General features: G+C 37.4%; 1 protein-coding gene across 1 annotated transcript in view; it reads left to right on the forward strand.

Annotated features, from left to right (window-relative positions):
• OLFM3 (olfactomedin 3) overlaps positions 1 to 24,059 on the forward strand; it is a 202,772-nt gene that overhangs the window by 160,599 nt on the left and 18,114 nt on the right. The window contains exons 2-4 of the mRNA XM_043878103.1: positions 3,608 to 3,754; positions 13,401 to 13,556; positions 18,214 to 18,433. Coding sequence (XP_043734038.1) covers positions 3,608 to 3,754; positions 13,401 to 13,556; positions 18,214 to 18,433 — 523 coding nt within the window. The remainder of the gene's footprint in view (positions 1 to 3,607; positions 3,755 to 13,400; positions 13,557 to 18,213; positions 18,434 to 24,059) is intronic.

The raw sequence follows: 24,059 nt of genomic DNA on the forward strand, positions 1-24,059 counted from the left end.
TGACACCTTGCCCAGATGTGATAAGCTCCTCACTAGTTAGCCAAACACCTGGCAAGCAAACATCAATATTAATGCTGCCAGGTTTAATAATCAGTATTTGCACTGCTGTTAAAGATATTTTAGGATTACAATTGGGTCGCCCCTTCTTTATACAAAAGCTAAACACATTCTAGTGAGAAGCCTTGGTTTTCTGACACATTTGAGATTTGTGTCCAATGTCAAGAGCAGCTTAGTTGAAACTATAGGCCCTATGTCAAGATATATGTGTTCCATACAGTCACTCAGCTTAAACCTTTAATTATATCATTAAAAGTACTCTGCTAAGCTGTACCTATCCCCATTCTGTAGATAATCTCTTTGCATTTTTTCTTCTTTAATTAAAAAAAGACTATCTTTAAGATCCTATCTATTCTAGTCATATATAATTCTAAGTACATTTTTTCTATCCTAACCAGATAGTCAGGCATAAATGCTAGAAAGAAGGAGTAAGGGGGAATGGAAAAAAAAAAAAGAAAGAAAGAAATGGTAATGAATCCAACACCCAGAAATAAATGGCAGCACAGGATACTTTTATGAATTATCTGAAAAAGGAGATTAAAAGGTAGGTTTGGTATCAGTTGCTTTTCATTATAGACCAAGGACAAGGACTATGACATCTGAGTTTCATAAGTTTAAAATTTATAGCCTCTGCATGATTGGTGTTGGAATGACTTTAAGCAACCTGTAGTGATTATCTCTAAAGCTCTTGGGGGGAAAAAAAAAAAATCTGTCTGTTGGTTGATTGTATGTGATGAGCTATGGCCTGGGAGAGAATAAGAGAGTATATCTGTTCTGCAAATTCCAAGACAGAGCCAGGCTGAGTTCACTTAAGAATCTGCTTCCCACCATGTAAAGTATTTCAGTATACATTTAGGCAAACACACCAGCGCAGTTACACCAACCATTATGCAAAATAGTTCTCTGCTGGTCACCATTCACCTCCTTGTTTCTAACCCCACCTCAGCCCTTCTCTTATCCTCCCTTGTTCTAGTCCCTTCAGCCTGAGTCTTTAAATACCTCCTTTTATAGACAAAATTTATCTCTCTCTTCTCCTGATCATTTAAGAAATACCTCCTTTTATGTTGATTCCCTGGAAAACATAGAGGAGAAGACAAAGAAAAGCCGAAGAATTTCAAATCCCAGTTGCAGAAGTTAGTCAGAGCTTAGCTAGAAAGAGGCCCACCAATTTATCTGGTATTTTCACAGGAAAAAGAAACTCAGATGCAAACTGGATAGTCTGTCTATGTAACACCTGTTATGTAGTTTTTTCAGTATCCATATGATTGACCTTTAAGAATAATTATCTGGATGTTCAGCCTCATATTAATATGGCCATAACATTGTAATTAACAGCAAGACAATATAGCTATACAGTCTAGTAAGGGAGCCATTGTGGCTCCTGGAATGTGCCTAGTCCAAATTGAGGTATGCCATGGGAGTAAAATGCACACTCAATTTCAAAGAGTGTACAAAAAAGGAGGAAAAACAATGTAAAATATCTCATGAATAATTTTTATATTGATTATACATGTTGAAACAATAATATTTGTATATATCGGGTTAAATAAAATATATTAATAAAATTAATTTCACTTATATCCTTTCATTTTTTTAAACCTGCCCACTAGAAAATTTAAAATTATCCATGTGGCTCTCAATCTATTGAACAGTACCACTCTTGCTTCATACGAAACTCTACTACATACAAGCTGCACATTCTTAGGCAGGTTAACTAACTTTCTCTTCTGTGAAATGGGAATAATCATTATTCCTGATTCTTGGCATCCTTGACTGTATCCTTCCATTAGCAAGTCAATGCATGTGAGCTGTCCCTTGGAATAGGGTCTAATCTTGAGCAGGCAGTATTCCTCAGCCTCAGCAAACCCCAAAGAGAACTCAATTGAGAGTCAAGCCACTGATACCCTCAGCAGTTGGAGGAATGGAAAAGTGCCTCTCTGAGCACTGCATCAAGGCATCCACAATTTCTGATTGGATAATGCAGAATCTATGCTCAAAGCAGAGCTATTCTGAAAAATAACCACGCAAAAATGAGTTACTTATTTTTGTACTTGATAGAATGTAATTAATATAGCAGACAGGAAATAGTCAATATATCCCATAGGTGGATATAGACTAATTATTTAAACAAGACATAAGAAAGACAGATAATTCTACTAGACAATGCATATTAAATGCCTAGTGAATAGTACAGACAATCTTTCAGAAGAGGCTGAAACCATATCTGATTCTCAGCTGCTCAGTTGTCCAACTCTTTGAGACCCCCAAGGACTATAACCTGCCAGGGTCTTCTGTCCATGGGATTTTCCTAGCAAGAATACTGGAGTGGATTGCTATTTCCTCCTCTAGAAGATATTCCTGACTGAGGGACTGAACCCATGTCTCCAATGTCTCTAGCACTGCAGGTGGATTCTTTACCACTAAGCCACCAGGGAAACCATAAAGTGAAACTGAAAGTCACTCAGTCATGTCTGACTCTTTGCCACCCCAGGGACTAGACAGTTCATAAAATTTTCCAGGCAAGAATACTAGTGTGGGCAGCCATTTCCTTCTCCAGTGGATCTTCCCAACCCAGGGATCAAACCCAGTTCTCCTGCATTGCAGGCAGACTCTTTACCAGCTGAACCACCAGGGAATCCCAAGGGGAAACCATAAGGGTTGAATAACTGAAGGTTTATTAGGGAGGTGTTTCAAGTAGGAGAACAAAATGAGTAATATACAAAGGTGTGAATCTAGGTGGGCATGCTTTCAGGACACACCAAGAGCAATTTGGCTGGAAAGAAGTTTCTTAAAGGAAGATACAGGGGGTAAAACTAGAAACATAAATAGGAGGCAGACTGCAGTAGAACAGAAACATCACTTTGAGATAAGCTTCTAGGGAGGCAGGTGGTAAGTGCATAAAAGTAATCTGGGAAGATCAATATTGCCAGAGTAATTTGGCCTCTACCAAAATACTGTCTTTAACTCCTCTGAGACTCTATATCCTTTGCGAACCAATGTTGGTCTAATTATTTTTACCCTATATTCTCATGTGATACCTTTCCAGTTTTATTAATAATTGACCCTTCAATACATAGGAAGCTCTCTGGGAGAGAATTTTGCTTCAGAAGATTACACATGAACAATAATCAGAAAAATATATATATATACTACTAATTACCATTTGTGTTGAAAAAAACTAACAGATCTTATGCAGAAAGACTGGTGATATGTGACTAAGTATTAAGCAGATACTTCTAAAGTTGCATTAAAATGTCCAAATATGACAGCATTAGTGAGTGGGGTAGGATCAATAATCAATAATACACAATCAAAATGAATAATATGGAGCCAAAAAAAAGGTAGAGTCTCCTTCTGTCCATTGTAAAGGAAGTTGTAAGTGAATGAAGATGTGCTGCCTACTTGAATTGTTCAATCTTGCTTTTAACTTTAGAGAAAACTGTTTAGAGAAAAACTGTAAAAATAAAAATATACTTTGCTTAAAATTATACAAACCCATGCTCTCTTTAACTCTCTGTGTGTTTTGTATGTTTGCTGTTGGTTTCCTCAGACTCAGATTAGCCCCAAAGAGGGGTGGCAGGTATATAGCTCAGCACAGGATCCTGACGGACGATGCATTTGCACAGTGGTTGCTCCAGAACAAAACCTGTGTTCCCGGGATGCCAAAAGCAGGCAGCTTCGCCAGCTGCTGGAAAAGGTAGGTGTCCTCTGTCCCCTGTGAATATTCTTACTGAAATCTACCATTCTTTGTAAAGGAAATATGGGAAAGCAGGTTAGGGTAAGGCGGGGTCTTCCAATTTTTTCCCCCTTCTCAAATAAATGTTTTCCTCCCTTGAAAGCAGTACCTCAAGATTCCTTTTCTACTGTTCTATTTATGACTTTTACTGTTTCCAATCTTGCTGTAAGACTAATTTCCGTCATATTTCTCAATATCCAGTTTCTCAATATCTCTCCTTAAGAAAAAAAATAGTACAAAGCCTTATTCCTATGTCAGAAATTTAGCCTCAACTCTCAAGATCACACTAAACTCTTTGAGCTCATACTTTTGGATCTCATTAACAACCTTGCAAGGAAGTAAAAATAATGGCATACAATATGCAAGCTATCTGGACAGATAATGAATAATTCTAAGTATTTATCATCATCCTCTAAGTCATTCCTTTGAACATTAAGTTCTTCAATTTCATTCAAGAGCATTCTCTCCATATAATTTACTTAAGCTGGATCCATAACAATCAAAAGCAGAATGCCCTTGATTTATTCTCTTTCACAGATGAAAGTCGTCTCATGAAAGGTTATTTATGTTTAGTTTAGGGACAAAAAAACAACAACAATGAGTGGTTTTTTCAATTTTTCTCATTCAGACTTTCACTGTGTCAGTCCCTGAATATAGTTGGACAGCTGGAGTGGCTAGACTCATGGAAGGATGACAACATATTTGAATTTTAAATACCTTCAGGGATAATAAGATAAATTAGGTAGTATGTGTTTTCAGAGGATATCATGCTCAACAATTCATTCTGTGTAACATCATTTCCATGATCATCTACACAATTATGGCACAAAATAGGAAGCTTTAACAGAAAACAGAGAAGCTAGAAAAATGAAAGCACTGAATCTGTTAATACAGACATTCCTATTTTATGAATTTAAGCTGCAGTAACTCTCTTCCACTGCTACATAAATAAACTAACTTTCTTACTTTCCTCAGTGTACACTATTTGAAAGTGTATTGATGCCCTAAGATTTTAAGATTTTTTTTTCATATTTTCATACAGAGATTAGTCTTTCTGATGCCCTTACCCTTGGAGTTATCATCATCTATTTGCTCTCTTTTCTTAAGACTCTTTTTAAACAAGATCCAGTCTCCCCTGTTCCTTCAAAATCTGTCTCCCAGACAAGAGCAAATTTAACTGTCATTCAAGTTAATGACTCCAGCTATCAACTGTTAGAAATCATGACATATGAACTATGATTATTCTTGTGTATTGTTTTCCAATCTAGATTTTCTTTATATCTAGGGAAAAAAATTGAAACATATAGTTTAGTATTGTTTGGTTACTAAGGAAATTAATTAAGCTGGTAAAAAGATTTAATCTTTTAAGTCCAGTTTTGCTTTTCTATTAGATTACTTTCTACTCCAATCTTCTTTTCTACACACAAAAAATATCTTCTTTCTACAAGTTTGATGAGAAACATTTTCTTAGACATTATTGTCTTATTTGTATTACTATTTTCAGTATATTATTGCATACACACATCTAAAAATAGACATTTCCTCAAAAATCAGTTGAAAAATTCAAATAAACTGGGAAAGTCAGGAAGTAGAAAATACTCTCTACATGTCCAGAGTGAAATGTATTCCAGAGCTATGATAAAACCTAAAATTTGTGAAGCACGAATGAGGCAAGAAGAGTACAACTAAAGGTAACTGATTGAAAGCAATCACTGAAATTTATATGACCACACCATTCAATAGGCAATTTGTTTACAGTTTTAAAGAAATTCTAGAAAATTACGTCTTTAAAAATTCATCAATACCTAAATAACAAAAGACAAAATTTATTAACAGTATCAAGGTCACCCCAAGTTAGGTTTATCAAATTCACCATTTGGTAGTTTTATGGCAACAGAAAAATAGTAAATTGTGTGCACCATACACAGTGGCCTGAAGAATGTAAATATCACTGGTTTGCTGTACTGACCCAAAGAAAGCATTATCTGAAATCAGCATTCTCTATTTAGACTGAGCCAGTCACTTGCTGACTTCTCTAAAAAAGTGAAAGGGTCAGTGGCTCAGTCAGTTCTTTGTGACACTTTGCGATCCCAAGGATTATAGCTTTCCAGGCTCCTCTGTCCATGGGATTCTCCAGGCAAGAATCCTAGAGTGTTGCCATTTCCTTCTCCAGGGGATCTTCCCATCCCACGGATTAAAACTGGGCCTCCTGCATTGCAGGCAAATTCTTTACTATCTGAGCCACCAAGGAAGCCCCTGCTGACTTCATAGTTTTACAAATATCCAAGGTACCAGACAGCAAATAAAAGCACGACCATTAAGCAGCCCATTTCACTATTAACCAAAGGATTGATTTAATCATATAAGGTAATACTTATAATAAGAATAATATTAATAACAATAGTTCCCATCTATTATATTTGTATCTGCTCCATTCCAATTTCATAGTAGACAGATGTCCTTCTAAGTTTACATAAAAGGAAAATGGTGCTTTTTGAGGCTAAAAACCTTATCATTATCACTCAATCAGTAGACCGTGAATCCATACCAGATCAACTTTGCATTTTCTAACACCATGCCAGTGTCATTCAAAATGCCACTGGTGGCACCCACAATTATTTAATACACATTCTGTAAAATATTTTAAACAAGTACATTTATCCTGCTAAATATCAGAAAGATTACAATTGGTTTTACATCAGGCCTTAGTGTGTCCCAGCTAAAACTTTTCACCTAAAAAATGTTTGTCTGTCAGCTATTTAGCAACTCTGTAAATATCTCCATTGTCTAGGTCAATATTTCCTAAAATGTGATTTTTGGAACAGGACGCTGGTGACATCCTTCCAATAAAATAATTTTAAACAACAGTACATGATACATCACTCTTGAAGATTTCCATCACAGAACTTAATACTAAAGGTTCTGTGGAGACCTACAGTAGTGAAATCCCTGTTTAGTTGTGTTAACCCTAACGCTATCCAAGCATATTGAACTGTAGGGCATTATTATTAATTTTTTAAGTAGCTACTACACTAATTATTGCCTCTCTGGTGGCTCAGACAGTAAAGAATCCGCCTGCAAAGTGGAAGACCCAGCTTTGATTCCTGGATCAGGAAAATCCCCTGAAGAAGGGAACGTCAACCCATTCCAGTAGTCTTGCCTGGAGAATTCCATGTATAGAGGAGCCTGGCCAGCTGCAGTCCATGGGGTCTGCAAAGAGTTGGACATTAATTATAAATAAGGGTGAAAATCTAAGTTAATTTGTGTTTAAGTTTGGAAAGGACTCAGACATTTCATTTATCCTAAGAAACAGGATAAACAAAGAATTAAAAAAAATTAAAAATCTATGAATGAAAGGGGACAATAAGCTTGCTACACTGTGGAGAGAGACATGAGTAGGCAGCTGAATGGCAGAACATCAGTGATAAGCAGACTAACAGAGGAGGAAGTCTCCTTCCCACATGTGTAATGCTGGGGGTCCAGTCTCGAGTCTCAGCAGGAGACTGATTCTCAGCAGGTCTCCATGACCAGTAGGAAAGTAAACAGTCTGAGGTACAGCCATCAGAAAAAGCAAAAGGCAGCCCAGAACCATCGTTCGCAACTAGACTATTCCATCTCTAGTCATACCCCAAAGGTAGCTCTTATAATTATACATGATTATGCAATATTGAAGGTCACAATTAAATCTCAGCAAAAATTCTCTCAGCACATTTTCCCATAACACAAATAAAGTTGAAAATCAACTTCATAGGGTAACTTAGAGGCAAAATAAAAGAGAGACTGTTTTAACTATCCAGGATATCTCACTTTTCTATCCATTTCTAACTCTATCTGCTGCACTTAGTTACTCAGTCAGGTCCGACTCTTTCCTACCCCATGGTCTATGCCCACCAGACTTCTCTGTCCACAGGCATTCTCTAGGCAGGAATACTGGAGTGGGTTGCCATGCCCTCCTCCAGGGGATCTTCCCTAACTCTGTGGACTCTGCCGAAGTATACAGAAATCCTACGAGAATACTGGCCATGGCAATGATGACTGTCTTCATAAACAAATACCATATTTAAATGTGTAGAGTGTTTCTTTAACACAAATGGCTTTTTTTCATTCGTGCTTAACCATAAGGGAGCTGAAAATTATTTTGAAAGCACTGCATTTATCTAACATGCAGTCACCAGGCTTCCAATGTTGCCTCAGCAATTTTGTGCTGAATCAAAGATTTTTTTAAACAAAGCTTTCTGAATGTAGGAATGATAGTAAATTAAGAAATATTTCAGAGCCAGGTAATACTATAACCTAACCACTGACAGGAGACACTTTTCTTATAATATTAACTTGTTACCTTTAACTGCTACTGAAAGCCAAAGACAATTTTCAGTTCAGTTCAGTTGCTCAGTCATGTCCAACTCTTTGCGACATCATGGACAGCAGCCTGCCAGGCTTCCCTGTCCATCACCAACACCCAGAGTTTACTCAAACTCATGCCCATTGAGTCGGTGATACCATCCAACCACCACATGGTCTGTTGTCCCCTTCTCCTCCTACCTTCAATCTTTTCCAGTATCAGGGACATTTCAAATGAGTCACCTCTTCACATCAAGTGGCCAAAATATTGGAGTTTCAGCTTCAACATCAGTCCTTCCAATGACTATCCAGGACTGATTTCCTTTAGGATGGACTGGTTGGATCTCCTTGCAGCCCAAAGGACTCTCAAGAGTCTTCTCCAACACCACAGTTCAAAAGATCAATTCTTCAGTGCTCAGCTTTCTTCACAGTCTAACTCTCACATCCATACATGACTACTGGAAAAACTATAGTCTTGACTAGACAGACCTTTGTTGGCAAAGTAATGTCTCTGCTTTTTAATATGCTATCTAGGTTGGTCATAACTTTTCTTCCAATGAGTAAGCATCTTTTAATTACATGACTGCAGTCACCATCTGCAGTCATTTTGGAGCCCCCCAAAATAAAGTCTGCCACTATTTCCACTGTTTCTCCATCTATTTGCCATGAAGTCATGGGACCAGATGCCATGACCTTTGTTTTCTGAATGTTGAGCTTTACACCAACTTTTTCACTCTCCTCTTTCACTTTCATCAAGAGGCTCTTTAGTTCCTCTTCACTTTCTGCCTTTAGGGTGGTGTCATCTGCATATCTGAGGTTATTGATATTTCTCCCAGCAATCTTGATTCCAGCTTGTGCTTCTTCCAGCCCAGTGTTTCTCATGATGAACTCTGCATATAAGTTAAATAAGTGGGGTGAATAAAAACAACTTTGACATGATCCTTTTCCTATTTGAAACCAGTCTGTTGTTCCATGTCCAGTTCTAACTGTTGCTTCCTGACCTGCATACAGGTTTCTCAAAAGGCAGGTCAGGTGGTCTGGTATTCCCCTCTCCTTCAGAATTTTCCACAGTTTATTGTGATCCACACAGTCAAAGGCTTTGGCATAGTCAATAAAGCAGAAATAGATGTTTTTCTGGAACTCTCTTGCTTTTTTGATAATCCAGCGGATGTTGACAATTTGATCTCTGGTTCCTCTGCCTTTTCTAAAACCAGCTTGAACATCTGGAATTTCATGGTTCATGTATTGTTGAAGCCTGGCTTGCAGAATTTTGAGCATTACTTTATTAGCGTGTGAGATGAGTGCAATTGTGTGGTAGTTTGAGTATTCGTTGGCATTGCCTTTGGGATTGGAATGAAAACTGACCTTTTCCAGTCCTGTGGCCACTGCTGAGTTTTCCAAACTTGCTGGCATATTGAGGGCAGCACTTTCACAGCATCATCTTTTAGGATTTGAAAGAGCTCAAATGGAATTTCATCACCTCCACTAGCTTTGTTCGTAGTGATGCTTCCTAAGGCCCACTTGACTTCATAATCCACGATGTCTGGCTCTAGGTGAGTGATCACACCATCATGTTATTATCTGGGTTGTGAAGATCTTTTTTGTACAGTTATTCTGTGTATTCTTGCCACTTCTTAATATCATCTGCTTCTCTTAAGTCCATATCGTTTCTGTCCTTTATTGAGCCCATCTTTGCATGAAATTTTCCCTTGGTATCTCTAGTTTTCTAGAAGAGATCTCTAGTCTTTCCCATTCAGTTGTTTTCCTCTATTTCTTCACATTGATCACTAAGGAAGGCTTTCTTAGCTCTCCTTGCTATTCTTTGGAACTCTGCCTTCAAATGGGTATATCATTCCTTTTCTCCTTTGCTTTTCACTTCTTTTTCTCAGCTATTTGTAAGGCCTCTTCAGACAGCCATTTTGCTTATTTTGCATTTCTTTTTCTTGGGGATGGTCATGATCCCTGTCTCCTATACAGTGTCATGAACCTCCGTCCATAGTTCATCATGCACTCTGTCTGTCAGATCTAGTCCCTTAAATCTATTTCTCACTTCCACTGTATAGTCATAAGGGATTTGATTTAGGTCATACCTGAATGGTCTAGTGGTTTTCCCTACTTTCTTCAATTTAAGTCTGAATTTGGCAATAAGGAGTTCACGATCTGAGCCACAGTCAGCTCTCGGTCTTGTTTTTGCTGACTTTATAGAGCTTCTCCATCTTTGGCTGCAAAGAATATAATCAGTCTGATTTTGGTGTTGACCATCTGGTGATGTCCATGTGTAGAGTCTTCTCTTGTGTTGTTGGAAGAGGGTGTTTGCTATGACCAGTGCATTTTCTTAGCAAAATTCTGCTAGCCTTTGCCCTGCCTCATTCCATACTCTAAGGCCAAATTTGCCTGTTACTCCAGGTGTTTCTTGACTTCCTACTTTTGCATTCTAGTCCCCTATAATGAAAAGGACATCTTTTTTGGGTGTTAGTTCTACAAGGTCTTGTAGGTCTTCATAGAGCCGTTCAACTTCAGCTTCTTCAGCGTTACTGGTTGGGGCATAGGCTTGGATTACTGTGATAAAAAATGAATGGTTTGCCTGGAAATGAACAAAGATCATTCTGTCATTTTTGAGATTGCATCCAAGTACTGCATTTCGGACTCTTTTGTTGATCATGATGGCTACTCCACTTCTTCTAAGGGATTCCTGCCCACAGTAGTAGATATAATGGTCATCTGAGTTAAATTCACCCATTCCAGTCCATTTTAGTTTGCTGATTCCTAGAATGTCGACATTCACTCTTGCCATCTCCTGTTTGACCACTTCCAATTTGCCTTGATTCATGGACCTAACATTCCAGGTTCCTATGCAACATTGCTCTTTATAGCATCAGGCCTTGCTTCCATCACCAGCATCCACAACTGGGTGTTTTTATTTTTTTTGCTTTGGCTCCATCCCTTCATTCTTTCTGGAGTTATTTCTCCTCTGATCTCCAGTAACATATTGGGCACCTACTGACCTAGGGAGTTCATCTTTCAGTGTCCTATATTTTTGCCCTTTCATACTGTTCATGGGGTTCTCAAGGCAAGAATACTGAAGTGGTTTGCCATTCCCTTGTCTAGTGTACCACATTTATTTTGTCAGAACTCTCCAATGTGACCCATCTGTCTTGGGTGGCCCTACATGGCATGGCTCATAGTTTCATGGAGTTAGACAAGGCTATGGTAATTTTACCCAATAGATATAAATAAGATAATTTTACCCAATAGATATTTATTGAGCAATTATTCCATGTCTGGTTCTGTGTAAGGTCTTGGGAATAAAAGGTATAAATAAGACACAGCGTCTAACCTCATGGAATTTACAGAAGGACAGCCACTTTTGTGCTTCTCACTCACACACATTACACAATTAGGTTAATATAAGTGAGACTGTAGTATGTCCTGAAAGACAGGATTGGTAAAGGACAGGACTATCCATTAAAACAGCAGAAAGAGAAACAGAAAAAAAAGACCTCTTGGGGAAAAGTAGTGGAGGAACTGAGGCAAGCCATGGCAGAAGAATTCACTGCCTTTTCTGAATATTCTAGATCTGAAAAATGTATTAACAATGGGCTCTTTAAAGCTAGCTGGTCCACTATGCTCTGTGACTTTACCTGATGACAGAAATTTGTCTCTGAACAAATCATCCCTTTCTTATTTGTAACTCTCAAGTCTTACAATGAAAATAAGTTTTCATGTGTTACATAAATAATACATGTTTATTTTAAAACATATGGAATAACAGATAAAAATATATTAGATGAAGCAAGTGAAAGTGAAAGTTGCTCAGCTGTGTCTAACTCTGCGACCACATGGACTATACAGTCCATGGAATTCTCCAGGCCAGAAAACTGGAGTGGGTAGCTGTTCCCTTCTCCAGGGGATCTTCCTAACCCCAGGATTGAACCCAGGTCTCCCGCATCGCAGGCAGATTCTTAACCAGATGAGCTACCAGGGAAGTCCAAATGAAGCAAAACTCATCTGAAATCCCACCATTTTTGACCATGCTTTCATGTATTCATTTATGCAAGTAAAAATATAATTCTATGCAGATGGATTTATATATAATAATTACCAGGGACATCTTTCTGTAATATTTATTTTGTTACTTCTCTTCTCACCCACATCTCACCACCCACCAGGAAAGTAATATCAACCACCTAATATGTATTCTTCTAATCCTTCCATATCTTGATGTACATCATTTAAAAATTTTCTTTTTTTTTATTTATTTTTTTAATTTTTTTTATTTTTATTTTTTTTTTCCAGTGGGTTTTGTCATACATTGATATGAATCAGCCATGGATTTACATGTATTCCCAATCCCGATCCCCCCTCCCACCTCCCTCTCCACCCGATTCCTCTGGGTCTTCCCAGTGCACCAGGCCGGAGCACTTGTCTCATGCATCCCACCTGGGCTGGTGATCTGTTTCACCATAGATAGTATACATGCTGTTCTTTTGAAATATCCCACCCTCACATTCTCCCACAAAGTTCAAAAGTCTGTTCTGTATTTCTGTGTCTCTTTTTCTGTTTTGCATATAGGGTTATCGTTATCACCTTTCTAAATTCCATATATATGTGTTAGTATGCTGTAATGTTCTAAAAATTTTCATTTTGTATTGGGGAATAGCGGAGTTATAATGTTGTGACAGTTACAGGTGAACGGCACAGGTCTCTTCAACAGCACCCTCTCCAAGTTAGGAGGTGTCCCAGCCCTGCTACCATTCATCTTGTTCAATTCAGCCTCACCCCTAGGAGTACTTCACATGCAGCTTGAAGTAACTGTATTGGAATAAATGCATTCTAGATCTGTTGGGACACTTCACTACCACCCAAAATTGCTCAGCATCCCAGACTTTGAGGATGTCAGAGTTAGTACTGACAGAAACAACTTATCTTAACATTTAACAGGTTGAGCCATTATAAGCTTACTAAGCCCTGGAATGAATATTCTATTTTTTTAATTTATTATTATGATATATCAAATTCTTATTTATATTTAATCATTTTTAATTCTAGAATGTTCATTTTATTATTTCCTGCCTAGCTGTAATTTTCTTTTGCTACATTATTAGAATGTTTCTTGTGAAGAATTGCCCTTCTGAAAGTATGTCCTATGGAAATGTAATTATGGATTTGGCACTGCCAGTTTTATTAGTGAGAAAAAACTGATGTTTTTTTGTATATACCTCAATAGTATAGACAATAATGTACAGCCAGTGTTCTTGTTTAACAGGTTCAGAATATGTCCCAATCTATTGAAGTCTTAAACTTGAGAACTCAAAGAGACTTCCAATACGTCCTAAAAATGGAAACACAAATGAAAGGGCTGAAGGCCAAGTTTCGGCAGATTGAAGATGATCGGAAGACACTAATGACCAAGCATTTTCAAGTAGGTGTGACTTCAGCTGTCTTATTAATGCAAATAAGACAGTGAATACAATGGACAGCCACTGTGACACTCAGCTAGAAATAACTGTGCCTTGGCCCATATACGTAAGGTTCAAGACTCAATGGGGATGTCAATCATCTCTCCACTGAAACTGAGCATTAGCTGGTTGGAATGCATAGAAAACTTGCTATAAAAACAACCTCACCCTCCTTGAGCTAGGTGGAGATTATGGGTAGATGTAAAGGCATTTCAATGTGCATGCCAATGGGAAATCTAGGAAAATTAATAACTAAATTTGTCAAAGACTTTCTGATGATTTTATGCCTTGTTAATATGAGGAGAAATATAGAGAATATAAATTATTAAAAGAAGCAATAATACCATTACTAACAGCACATAAAAGAGGGTTGGTTTCACTATTTGATACAAATAAAATTTTTTTTTTTCATTTTTTAAGCTATTTATTGACTAGAAACACTGAAAATGGAGAAATGGTGCTTTTAAGCACACTATGTGGACTTTTATTAACTATGTATGACACTGTCATAGATTGAAATAAAATCTGACCATGATAATGCCATTTGATCTTCTATGAAAAAGACAGTCTGCCTGACAAAGGCACAGGACATAGTTTATAAAACATACTAAGATTTTACAAACACAATAGCCTCTGCTTTCCCTGCCAATTAGGAAGGAAGATTCGCTGCTAAGGCTGAAGGAATGGGCCTGAATTCAAGTTCTTGGTCAAACATCAGAAGTGCTTTTCACACATAATTGTGATTGGCAGGGAGACAGTCAGGGACACAAAATAGGGTCTCTGCATGACAGTTTTATATGGCAGAAATTATCACTGTTTTGTCATTTTCTTCATTGCTCCTCAGGAGCCTGAATAGAGAGCCAGTTTTAAAGTTTTATCAGAAAGATACAAAAGAAGGACAAGAGGGTAAGAAAGTTCAGGGTCCTGATGAGAGAGGGGGCTAACGTGATGAATCTTGAGGTTAAAGAGAAGTAAGCAAAGCCAGAAGGTTAAGAAATTATAACAAATTAGAGCAAGGCCTAGAAGATAAAAATAAATTGAAAAGAAAGATTACTGCGAATGAGAGAATAAGCAAACTTAGAAGGATAGAGAATTTATGGAGAAATGGTAAACACAGAAGAATATAAGGTTGACAAGCAAATAAATTAATTTTAACCAATATTTATTGAGCACATAGTGTGTACACAGCAGTGTTGGGCCCTCTGCTGGGTATATAATGAATGCATTAACTCTCTTCTGTGAAAGAGAACTAACAAACTGGTCAAACTGACAGTAAAAAGAGGCATAAACATTACTTAACAGCACAAAGGGAGGAGTTATTAATTTTGTTTAGACAACTTCAGGGGAAGGATTATCAAAAATCCTTGCAGGGAAAGATTTACCAATAATCAAGAAAATGGTTTTGGACTAGTGCTCACTTTCTTCCCCAGAAAATATTAGATTACACAGGAGAGCAAGAAAACCAAAAGATTTTCTATGTCAATTTTCAGTATTCAAGATTAGGGTGTACAGCAATACAGTGAGCCTGTCGCTGCAGCCATCAACTAAGTAGGAAATGACAAGCCAGCTCTCACAGCGCCTAGGGAGCATTCCCAGAGAGGAAGAGGGACAGAAGGAGAGGAACTCAGAGTTTCTGGCTCAAAGTGAAAATCATTCAAGGTTAGATGGAGAGTATAGAACTCATGCCAAAGGACTGCTTGCAGGACCAGGGCTGGCAGAGTTGGTGACACATGATGATGTACGTGCATCTATGGGAACTTTTGGGAGAAGAGAGGAGACAAAGAAACAAAAAGGTACAAGGCTGAGAGAAAAAAAAAGAGAGAGAGAGAACTGCCTATTCTATAAGTGTGTCTAGCAGCAGACAAGCTGCCAATAAGAAAACTTAATTTTCAGGCAGCATCATAGGGCATAATGATTTTGATTTTCCTAGTTCATGTAATCCATGTATGTACCGAACTTGTGTGTCAAAATCCATGTAGCAATAATGATAATACCATCATTTTTTCTGAAGAATTACATGTATTCAACATATAGTTTCAATAGCTTTAAATATATTATATATTAACTACTTTAATCCTCACAACAATCTTGCAAGGTAGACACTATGTTTATTCCCATCATTCAGATGAAGAAATTCATGTACAAAGAAATTATGCAATCATCTAGGATCGTATATCTAATATGTATCAGAGTCCAACTCCCAAGTTAAACCGCTTTAAACCAATGCTACATTGCCTCTCCAAGTAAACCATCGTTCTCTCAATTAAATATAATAATTAAATGCTCAATATATACTTGCTGAATGTGTTTATTCACCAAGTCCTACCATAGATTTGGCTCTAACTGCTGAGCTACCATATTTGAGGAGAAGAAACAGCACATTCCAAAAGTAAGTTACCATTTAATACTTCTACATTGGAAGAAAATCCTCCTGTAGCACACCATCTTCAACTTGCCAAAAAATCTAAGTAGGTTATATCTTCCATATCCTTTATGATTAAAAAAAACTTGTCTCAGATATCATACTTGAGACTGTCATTCTTCTATGAAGAGATCTTGGTTGGGTAAGATAATCTAGCTATACTCTTTGCTATAAGAGTAGTAGTAGAATGTGAAATTCTAGAAAGGATTATTAAGCACACAGATCTGTGTTACTCTACTTTAAGTATCTGATATGTACATTAGTTAGACTTTCCATTGCTCTCTGACAATTGCCCTGAGTTAGAACTGACTGCCAATAATTGAATTATAAATTTTTGAAAAGATTCCAAAATTCATATACATATACCCTGGTGACTCAGACGGTAAAGAATCTGCCTGTAATGCAGGAGACATAGGTTCGATCCCTGGGTCAGAAAGATCCCCTGGAGAAAGGAATAGCAACCCACCCCAGTATTCTTGCCTGGAGAATTCCACAGACAAGAAGACTGATGGGCTACAGTCCATGGGGTCATAAAGAGTCAGACATGGCTGAGTGACTAACACTTTTACCCATATCTATATATAGATTTTAGCTTAGGGGAAATAAAACACCAACAAAAATGTCATCTGAATTGCTCTCTTTTCAATATACCCATAAGTAGAATGTAAAACTCATCACTGAAACAGTTGTTATAATGTGCAGCAAAGATACTATCAGAACTCTTCTCATTAAAATTCTAATGAAGCAATTGTGTCTTCCTTTAGGGACAGCACAAAATGCTCAAACTAAGAAGTTTATTTCAAAATGAGACACTAAATGAGCAAAGCTCTGCAACTCTGCCTTTTGACTGTGATTTTACCAGTGTTTCTCATCATTAAGACTCTCTGTTCTCTCCCACTCAACATGGACATACAGATAAATGCTGAGAATTCCAATCATACAGAACACATGGAAATTTCCCCACAAGATACACAAGTCCATAAATCAGGTGACAATGGGAGCTCTTGTTATTTTAACACACTGACAGTAATAACATCTTCTAAATGTAACTGTAAAATGCAATTTTCAGCTCCTTAAATTAGTTAGCATACAGCATGATTTCTGACAGCACCTATGGCTTATTCTCAAATGATCATAACAGTACCAGGTCTTCCACAAATGAGAAAATTTGTAATAAATTCACAACTGAATCAAACTCATGAAATATTTTCACTGGGTACCATCATCAACTAAAAGGAAAGGAAAAAAAAAAGGTGACATGGCCAGAAACTGAAAGTGAAACTGTAGGTCTGGCCAGTCCTAAAATAAGAATGAGGGAAAAACTGCATTGGCAAAGTATACTTCTTGTTCTCTAGACAAAAATCAGTGTTTCCATTTCAAAAAACTCTGTGCTCATTTATTACATAAATCATGACCACCTTAGTCCTTGAAAGAGTTAATTCACTACACTGATAAGCAACTCTGCCCTACATAAAGAGCTGTAAATTACCTATGCTAAGGCAAATGAAGTCAGAGTATAAGTAATAATTCAAAACAGTAAACAGCAACATACATTTCTTTGAGCTTTGTAAAGCTTTGCATGATTTTTTATACTTTACGAACTTACATTTCTAATGATGCTGTGCTAAGAAGGATATTAAAAAGAGGGCGGAATAGAAGGGAGGAGTAGAACAATCCCAAAATTGGAAAAATTCTGTTAGTGTAAGGCTCTTCCAGGATCCAAAATTTTCTATAAATACCCTTATATTATTGATAATTAGTTAATGGGTAAATAGACTTGGCTAAACAGGGTATTTGACCTATTTATAATAATTCATATTTAAAAGATGGACCCTACTGATAATTCCTGACTAAATAATGCATTGTTCACTTTATAAAAAGTCACCAGAAAGCAATATTTTACATAAACCCCTAACTGCTACCATAGGAAGTTCTGTCATTATGATAAGGATCAGTTCATTGCATAGAAAATCTTGTAACCATTTAAAGAGATGTTCTTGTACTGAATTGTGAGATAAGTGGATTTACTATCAATGATCATGTGGCCGCTTACATGCTCCTGAAATACCCAATTTCAATAAAAAGTCAACAAGGCATTGTGAACCTTTTAAAATAATCTTCCTGTGGCATCATGAAGAAGAATGTAGCTGCTTGATCTGGCTAAGTGGCTCTCAGAAACAACTGGGTGTTTTTCACAGGAGCTGAAAGAGAAGATGGACGAGCTCCTGCCTTTGATTCCTGTGCTAGAACAGTACAAAACAGACGCCAAGTTAATCACCCAGTTCAAGGAGGAAATCCGGAATCTGTCCTCTGTCCTCACGGGAATTCAGGAGGAGATCGGTGCCTATGACTATGAGGAGCTACATCAAAGGGTGCTCAGCTTGGAAACCAGACTTCGTGACTGCATGAAGAAGCTAAGTGAGTAGTGGTCCATTGGTCCAGGTTGTGTTTTTAAGTAGTTTCAATGAAAACTGCTTTCTTGCATTTTGCAAATAGTCATGAATTCCTAATTATAGGGAAACTAGTGCCTGCTTTCTAAGTGTAAAGCAAGTGTTCCTTAAAGGCTTAAGCATTCCTGGTCATTCTGATTAACGGCTGCCTGACTTTCAGAGCACCCTGTGACTGTTTGGTGACTTGAAATAAAGAGATCTGACGACATAGCAATTCTATCGGCTACACTATGAAAATAAGTTTTATTTCAGACAGAAGATAGGTGATGATCAATCACTGCCTGGCCAAGGGAAGAGGGAAGCCATTTCTGGTAGTGGAGGAAGTTAGAGACTGGGGAAAAGGATATTGCCCTGGGAACAAATGTGAAATAGCGATGTTAAAGGAAACGACAACCATTCTTCTACTGTGCAGAGCTGCCATCAGATGCTCTGATCCACTCAAGAAATAAAAGGGAGGCACCTACTCAAATGCATATTCACTGCTCTATAAGGGAGCAAGCATTTGACTTGTGTCGTGGACTCGAACTCTTAACTACTAAATGTGTGGTTCAACCTGGTCTGAGTTTACAAACTTTTCTGTTGCGTGCACAAGCTAATTACTGAATTGAAGTCATCAGGAGGCTAGTTGGTAACTTATATGAAATAAATAAGGGTCCATGAATTGAATAAGGAGGGGTTGTAAGTCCATTTAGAAATAATGTTTTAGTTGTTGATGTGATATGATAGGATTTGGAAGGGGGGTGCTCAATAACCATAGAAAGTGTTCTTTCAAGGAAAAGAAAAACTTTTCTAGAATATGAAATAAACTGGGAAGAGGACTGAAGAATTTGAAAAAAAAAGAATTTCTAATAAAGAAACATTCAGAGAATAAACGTAAATACTTAAAATTTGGATGACTTACAAGAACATCTTAAAGACTACTTATTTTACAGATGCAATCCAAATGAAAAAAAAAAAAAAAACAGCTAAATTGCAAAATGTTGCATTCAGTAATCACAATCTCAAAATAAAGTGGGGAATAACCACATGGGAGGCCCTACAGCAGTCATCTCAGGATTTCCAAGAGGATCCAACAAAATTAATCAGAAGGCAGTAACATAAACCCCTAAGGGTAAACACATGTGCAGTAACCCTCAGTTCCTTATTTCTCATCATGCAAGGTCCATACTTTTTCACCTAAGGTCATGACTTGAGTAGATTCCACTACTTGCTCTTCTCCACCCACCTGAAATTATTTTCCTCTATTTAAAACCTCCTATGCATCTCTTATGCCCCAGGATACAGTCAATCCTAGGGCCTGAGGCATAGGATTCCCTTCATGTGTGGTCCTCCCTACATCCTCATTGCTCCTGCTGCTGCTAAGTCACTTCAGTCATGTCCAACTCTTTGTGACCCCATGGACTGCAGCCCGCCAGGCTCCTCTGTCCATGTGATTCTCCAGGCAAGAATACTGGAGTGGGCTGCTATCTCCTTCTCCAGGGGATCGAAACCCATCATTCTTACATCTCCTGCACCAGCAGGTGAGTTCTTTACCACTGGTACCACCTGGGAAGCCCACATCCTCATTTTAGGTCCTGTTTTTTGTCCCCTTCACACTATGTCCCAGTTTCACATGTGGTCTACATTCTAACATAGGGCCATATTGAGGCTTGGTTTGTCCCTTTTCCTGAAACACTCTCTCCTCTGTTTATCTTTTCTTTATCAGTAAATACACTTTCACTTGCCACATGTGACAGAGTCTTATTCATTTTGCAAGTCTCAGTTTAAATGTTATATGTCACCAGACTCTTCACAGCCCTCCCCCATACCCTCTGCATTCCGGCCAGGTGCTTTCAAATCTTGATATCTCATCAATGATTGGACTTTCCATGTTTCGTTATCATTTTGTGTGTAATTGGATGACTCTTTTGTTAGAGTTTTGTTCCACAAGAATAAGTACAGTGTCTATGATATTCACTCTAAATACTGTATCTCTCAACGCCTAAAAAACTTATTACTCAGTAAAATTTGCTGAATAAATTAATTCTATAAGCAGTCATATAACAATTTCTAAACTTTCAACAGAGTAAATATTAGGTATTTCAAAAACTAACAGAACAATCTCTTTTACTTACAAAAAAAAAATTATCTCCTTCAGCCACATATTTGTGTAAAGATGTCATAGGACTAAGACTAAGCAAGGGAAAAGTCATTTAATACAACGCTTAAAAACTCCTTTATATGGTTTGCTTTTATAATTCAAACTGTGGAGTTTACTGTTAATAGAAAATAGGTAAACAATACTGACATAAATTCTGCTGTTATATTTTATTCTTTTTTTAATCAAGAAATACTTTCAGTTCTATGTAGAGACTGATTTTATAGCTTGCTAAATGATGTCTGCACCAAACAAGAAAAAAATCCCAAATAAAGAATTGTGTGAGGGCTCGCAATATCTAAGTTACTTTAGTGGTTCAAAGAAGTATCCAAATGCTTATTTATTAGCCCATAAAACATCTGGGTAAAGATTTTCTGTAAATGACAGTACATAGGACTGGTCTATGTAGGGCTTCAGTTTGATGTGGAAGAGGTCCATTTGTTGTTGGTGAACCATTAAAGACCTTGTATATCAATTCACTCAGTCATTCCTACCATTTTACAATAAACCCAAGCCACTGGTTTTGTATGCTAAGTCCAGGCAGCTACTTAGCACAAATGGATTCTACTAAAACAAAGAAAAGCAACAGAAACGTTCTACACCTAGTCATCACCTTGGAGTGTGCCAAGTTATGTTTTTAAAGGGTTAACACAGAAAACTCTTGGGATTTGCTCCATGTTAGAAGTGAACTTTACTTCTGACATACTCTCTCTGAGTTTACTTAGCTGGAAATAATGGCTACTACAGTTAGGTAATTCTACATTCCTCTCAGCTCTTTCACAACCCCCAGCTTGTTTTTTCTAATCCACATATAACTTCTGATACAGAATCTCCCCCAATATTAAAAATTATATTTGGGACAAAGAGGGTTAATCTATGCAGACACAATATCAACATATTTCTCCTTATTGAAACATGGAAAATGTCTCTATGGTGTCCTTAGGCCTCAGCAATATATATATTGCTGTGATCAGCAATATATATGAAAGACTCATTTTATTACTTTCCCACCACGGACCACAAAGTTTGAAAGAATGTGTCAAATAAACCGTATTAATTAGTTAACAAGTTTTTAGTAAACTACAACAAAAAGTTTATTGAACCAAAAGTATATCTAGGTAATGAAGAACAACTGAAAAATCATGAAAACATGGTATTCTATTTTATTTTACCTAATAAAAAATATATAATCTAGCAACCAATATAGATATCAGCTTAGTTAAGTTATTCAGTCATGTCCAACTCTGCGATCCCATGGACTGCAGCACACCAGACCTCCCTGTCCATCACCAACTCCCTGAGTTTACTCAAACTCATGTCCATCGAGTCAGTGATGCCATCCAACCATCTCATCCTCTGTTGTCCCCTTCTCCTCCTGCCTTCAATCTTTCCCAGCATCAGGGTCTTTTCAAATGAGTCAGCTCTTCACATGAGGTGGCCAAAGTATTGGAGTTTCAGCTTCAGCATCAATCCTTCCAATGAACACCCAGGACTGATCTCCTTTAGGATGGACTGGTTGGATCTCCTTGCAGTCCAAGGGACTCTCAAGAGTCTTCTCCAACACCACAGTTCAAAAGCGTCAATTCTTCAGCACTCAGCTTTCTTTATAGTCCAACTCTCACATCCATACATGACTACTGGAAAAACCATAGCCTTGACTAGATGGACCTTTGTTGGCAAAGTAATGTCTCTGGTTTTTAATATACTGTCTAGGTTGGTCATAACTTTTCTTCCAAGGAGGAAGCGTCTTTTAATTTCATGGCTGCAGTCACCATCTGCAGTCATTTTGGAACCCCAAAAAATAAAGTCTGCCACTGTTTCCACGGTTTCCCCATCTATTTGCCATGAAGTGGTGAGACTGGATGCCATGATCTTTGTTTTCTGAATGTGGAGCTTTAAGTCAACTTATTCTCTCTCCTCTTTCACTTTCATCAAGAGGCTCTTTATTTCTTCTTCACTTTCTGCAATAAGGGTGGTGTCATCTGCATATCTGAGGTTATTGATATTTCTCCCAGCAATCTTGATTCCAGCTTGTGCATCATCAAGCCCAGCAAATATAGTTATAAAATAGTAATAACATTAGTATATACTTTTTTTATTTAATGAGATGAATGCTCTTTGATTAATTGATATGACCTTACAAAATACTGAAAATAGTTCTCACATCACAAGTGCTTCACTTTAGATTATCAGTAGCCTTCAGGTTCCTGTTCACTTAACAAAGAGGACAGTGCCACAGCCAATGATTCTAACTCATTTATACTTTTGTCCCAAGAATGGTTTGGGACATTTGGGTGCTCTTCTCCATCACACCATGTTTAAGTCAATTCATCAAAACCATTTACTGAGACTCTCTGAGCAAGGAGGTTTGCTATTGGCTTAATTACAATATAGAAAACATGTCCAGGTAGAGAGAGACAGCCCTGACACTGTGAGAGTCACACTGGTTCCTGAAAAAATAAATGAATCTTCATATTTTTCCATTAGAAAAAGAATTACTCCAATTTCAAAGGAGGTACTTGGATAGGTACATATATTTACATCAGAAAAAAAAAATATATATATATAAAATATAACTTTGTGTGACACTAAGTTATAATTTGATTAGCCCTTTACTTAGTTTTTATAATCCCCGAAAATTTTGTACAGATTGGACCAACTTATCTCTGTGAACACTTTTAGCTGCCTACCCAGCAGTATCTCATAAAGAAGTGCCTGAATATCAAAATATTAGCACACACAGACTCAGAAAATAGATGTTAAATAAAATCAGGACCATTCACAGTAAATGTAGCGGAGGCGGTGGGGGGGGGGGGGAATATCAGGAGTTCAATGTTCCACAAAGGTCTAAAATCCAGCTGCTATGCTGCTCAGATATAGAGTGGGATATTGAATAATTATGATATCAGCAATATAGTAATAGGAGCAAGAAGGCTTATCCATCAGTGACATCTTTGTTCTTCATAAAAGCTTCTCAACACACAACAGGCAATTAGTAGAGTGTAAAAATGGACTGGGGAAAGAAAATAAAACTGCAACTACGAGGAATACATTTCCACTCACCTTTGCAGTTGATTTGTTTTTAGGGAAAATGTCAGTGTACATCACACGAATTTTAAGAAATTAAAAAACAAACTAGTGTCATTGCCTGCAAAGTTTAACTTAATAAGGTCGTGAGGAGTCATAAGTCGCTGAGACCACTAGGGCACCATTCAGCTTATTTCTTCTAGGGAATTAAAGTTTTAGAGAAAATAAAAATTAGAGAAAAAAAAAAAGCTTCAACAGCAATGCACCCTAGTGGCCTGAATAAGGTACAGTAATGCTGTTTCCTAAGTACTTAATTTTCTCCTGTGAGGGACTGAATAAAGTCCCCTGTGCTTAATTAAATCATATCACATTCCAAGGCATGAAAAGTATAATTATATGCCTGTGAGAATCTAACTGGAAAAGCACAGTT

Source organism: Cervus elaphus, chromosome 20 (assembly GCF_910594005.1).
Source record: "Cervus elaphus chromosome 20, mCerEla1.1, whole genome shotgun sequence".
NCBI classification, from domain to species: Eukaryota; Metazoa; Chordata; class Mammalia; order Artiodactyla; family Cervidae; genus Cervus; species Cervus elaphus.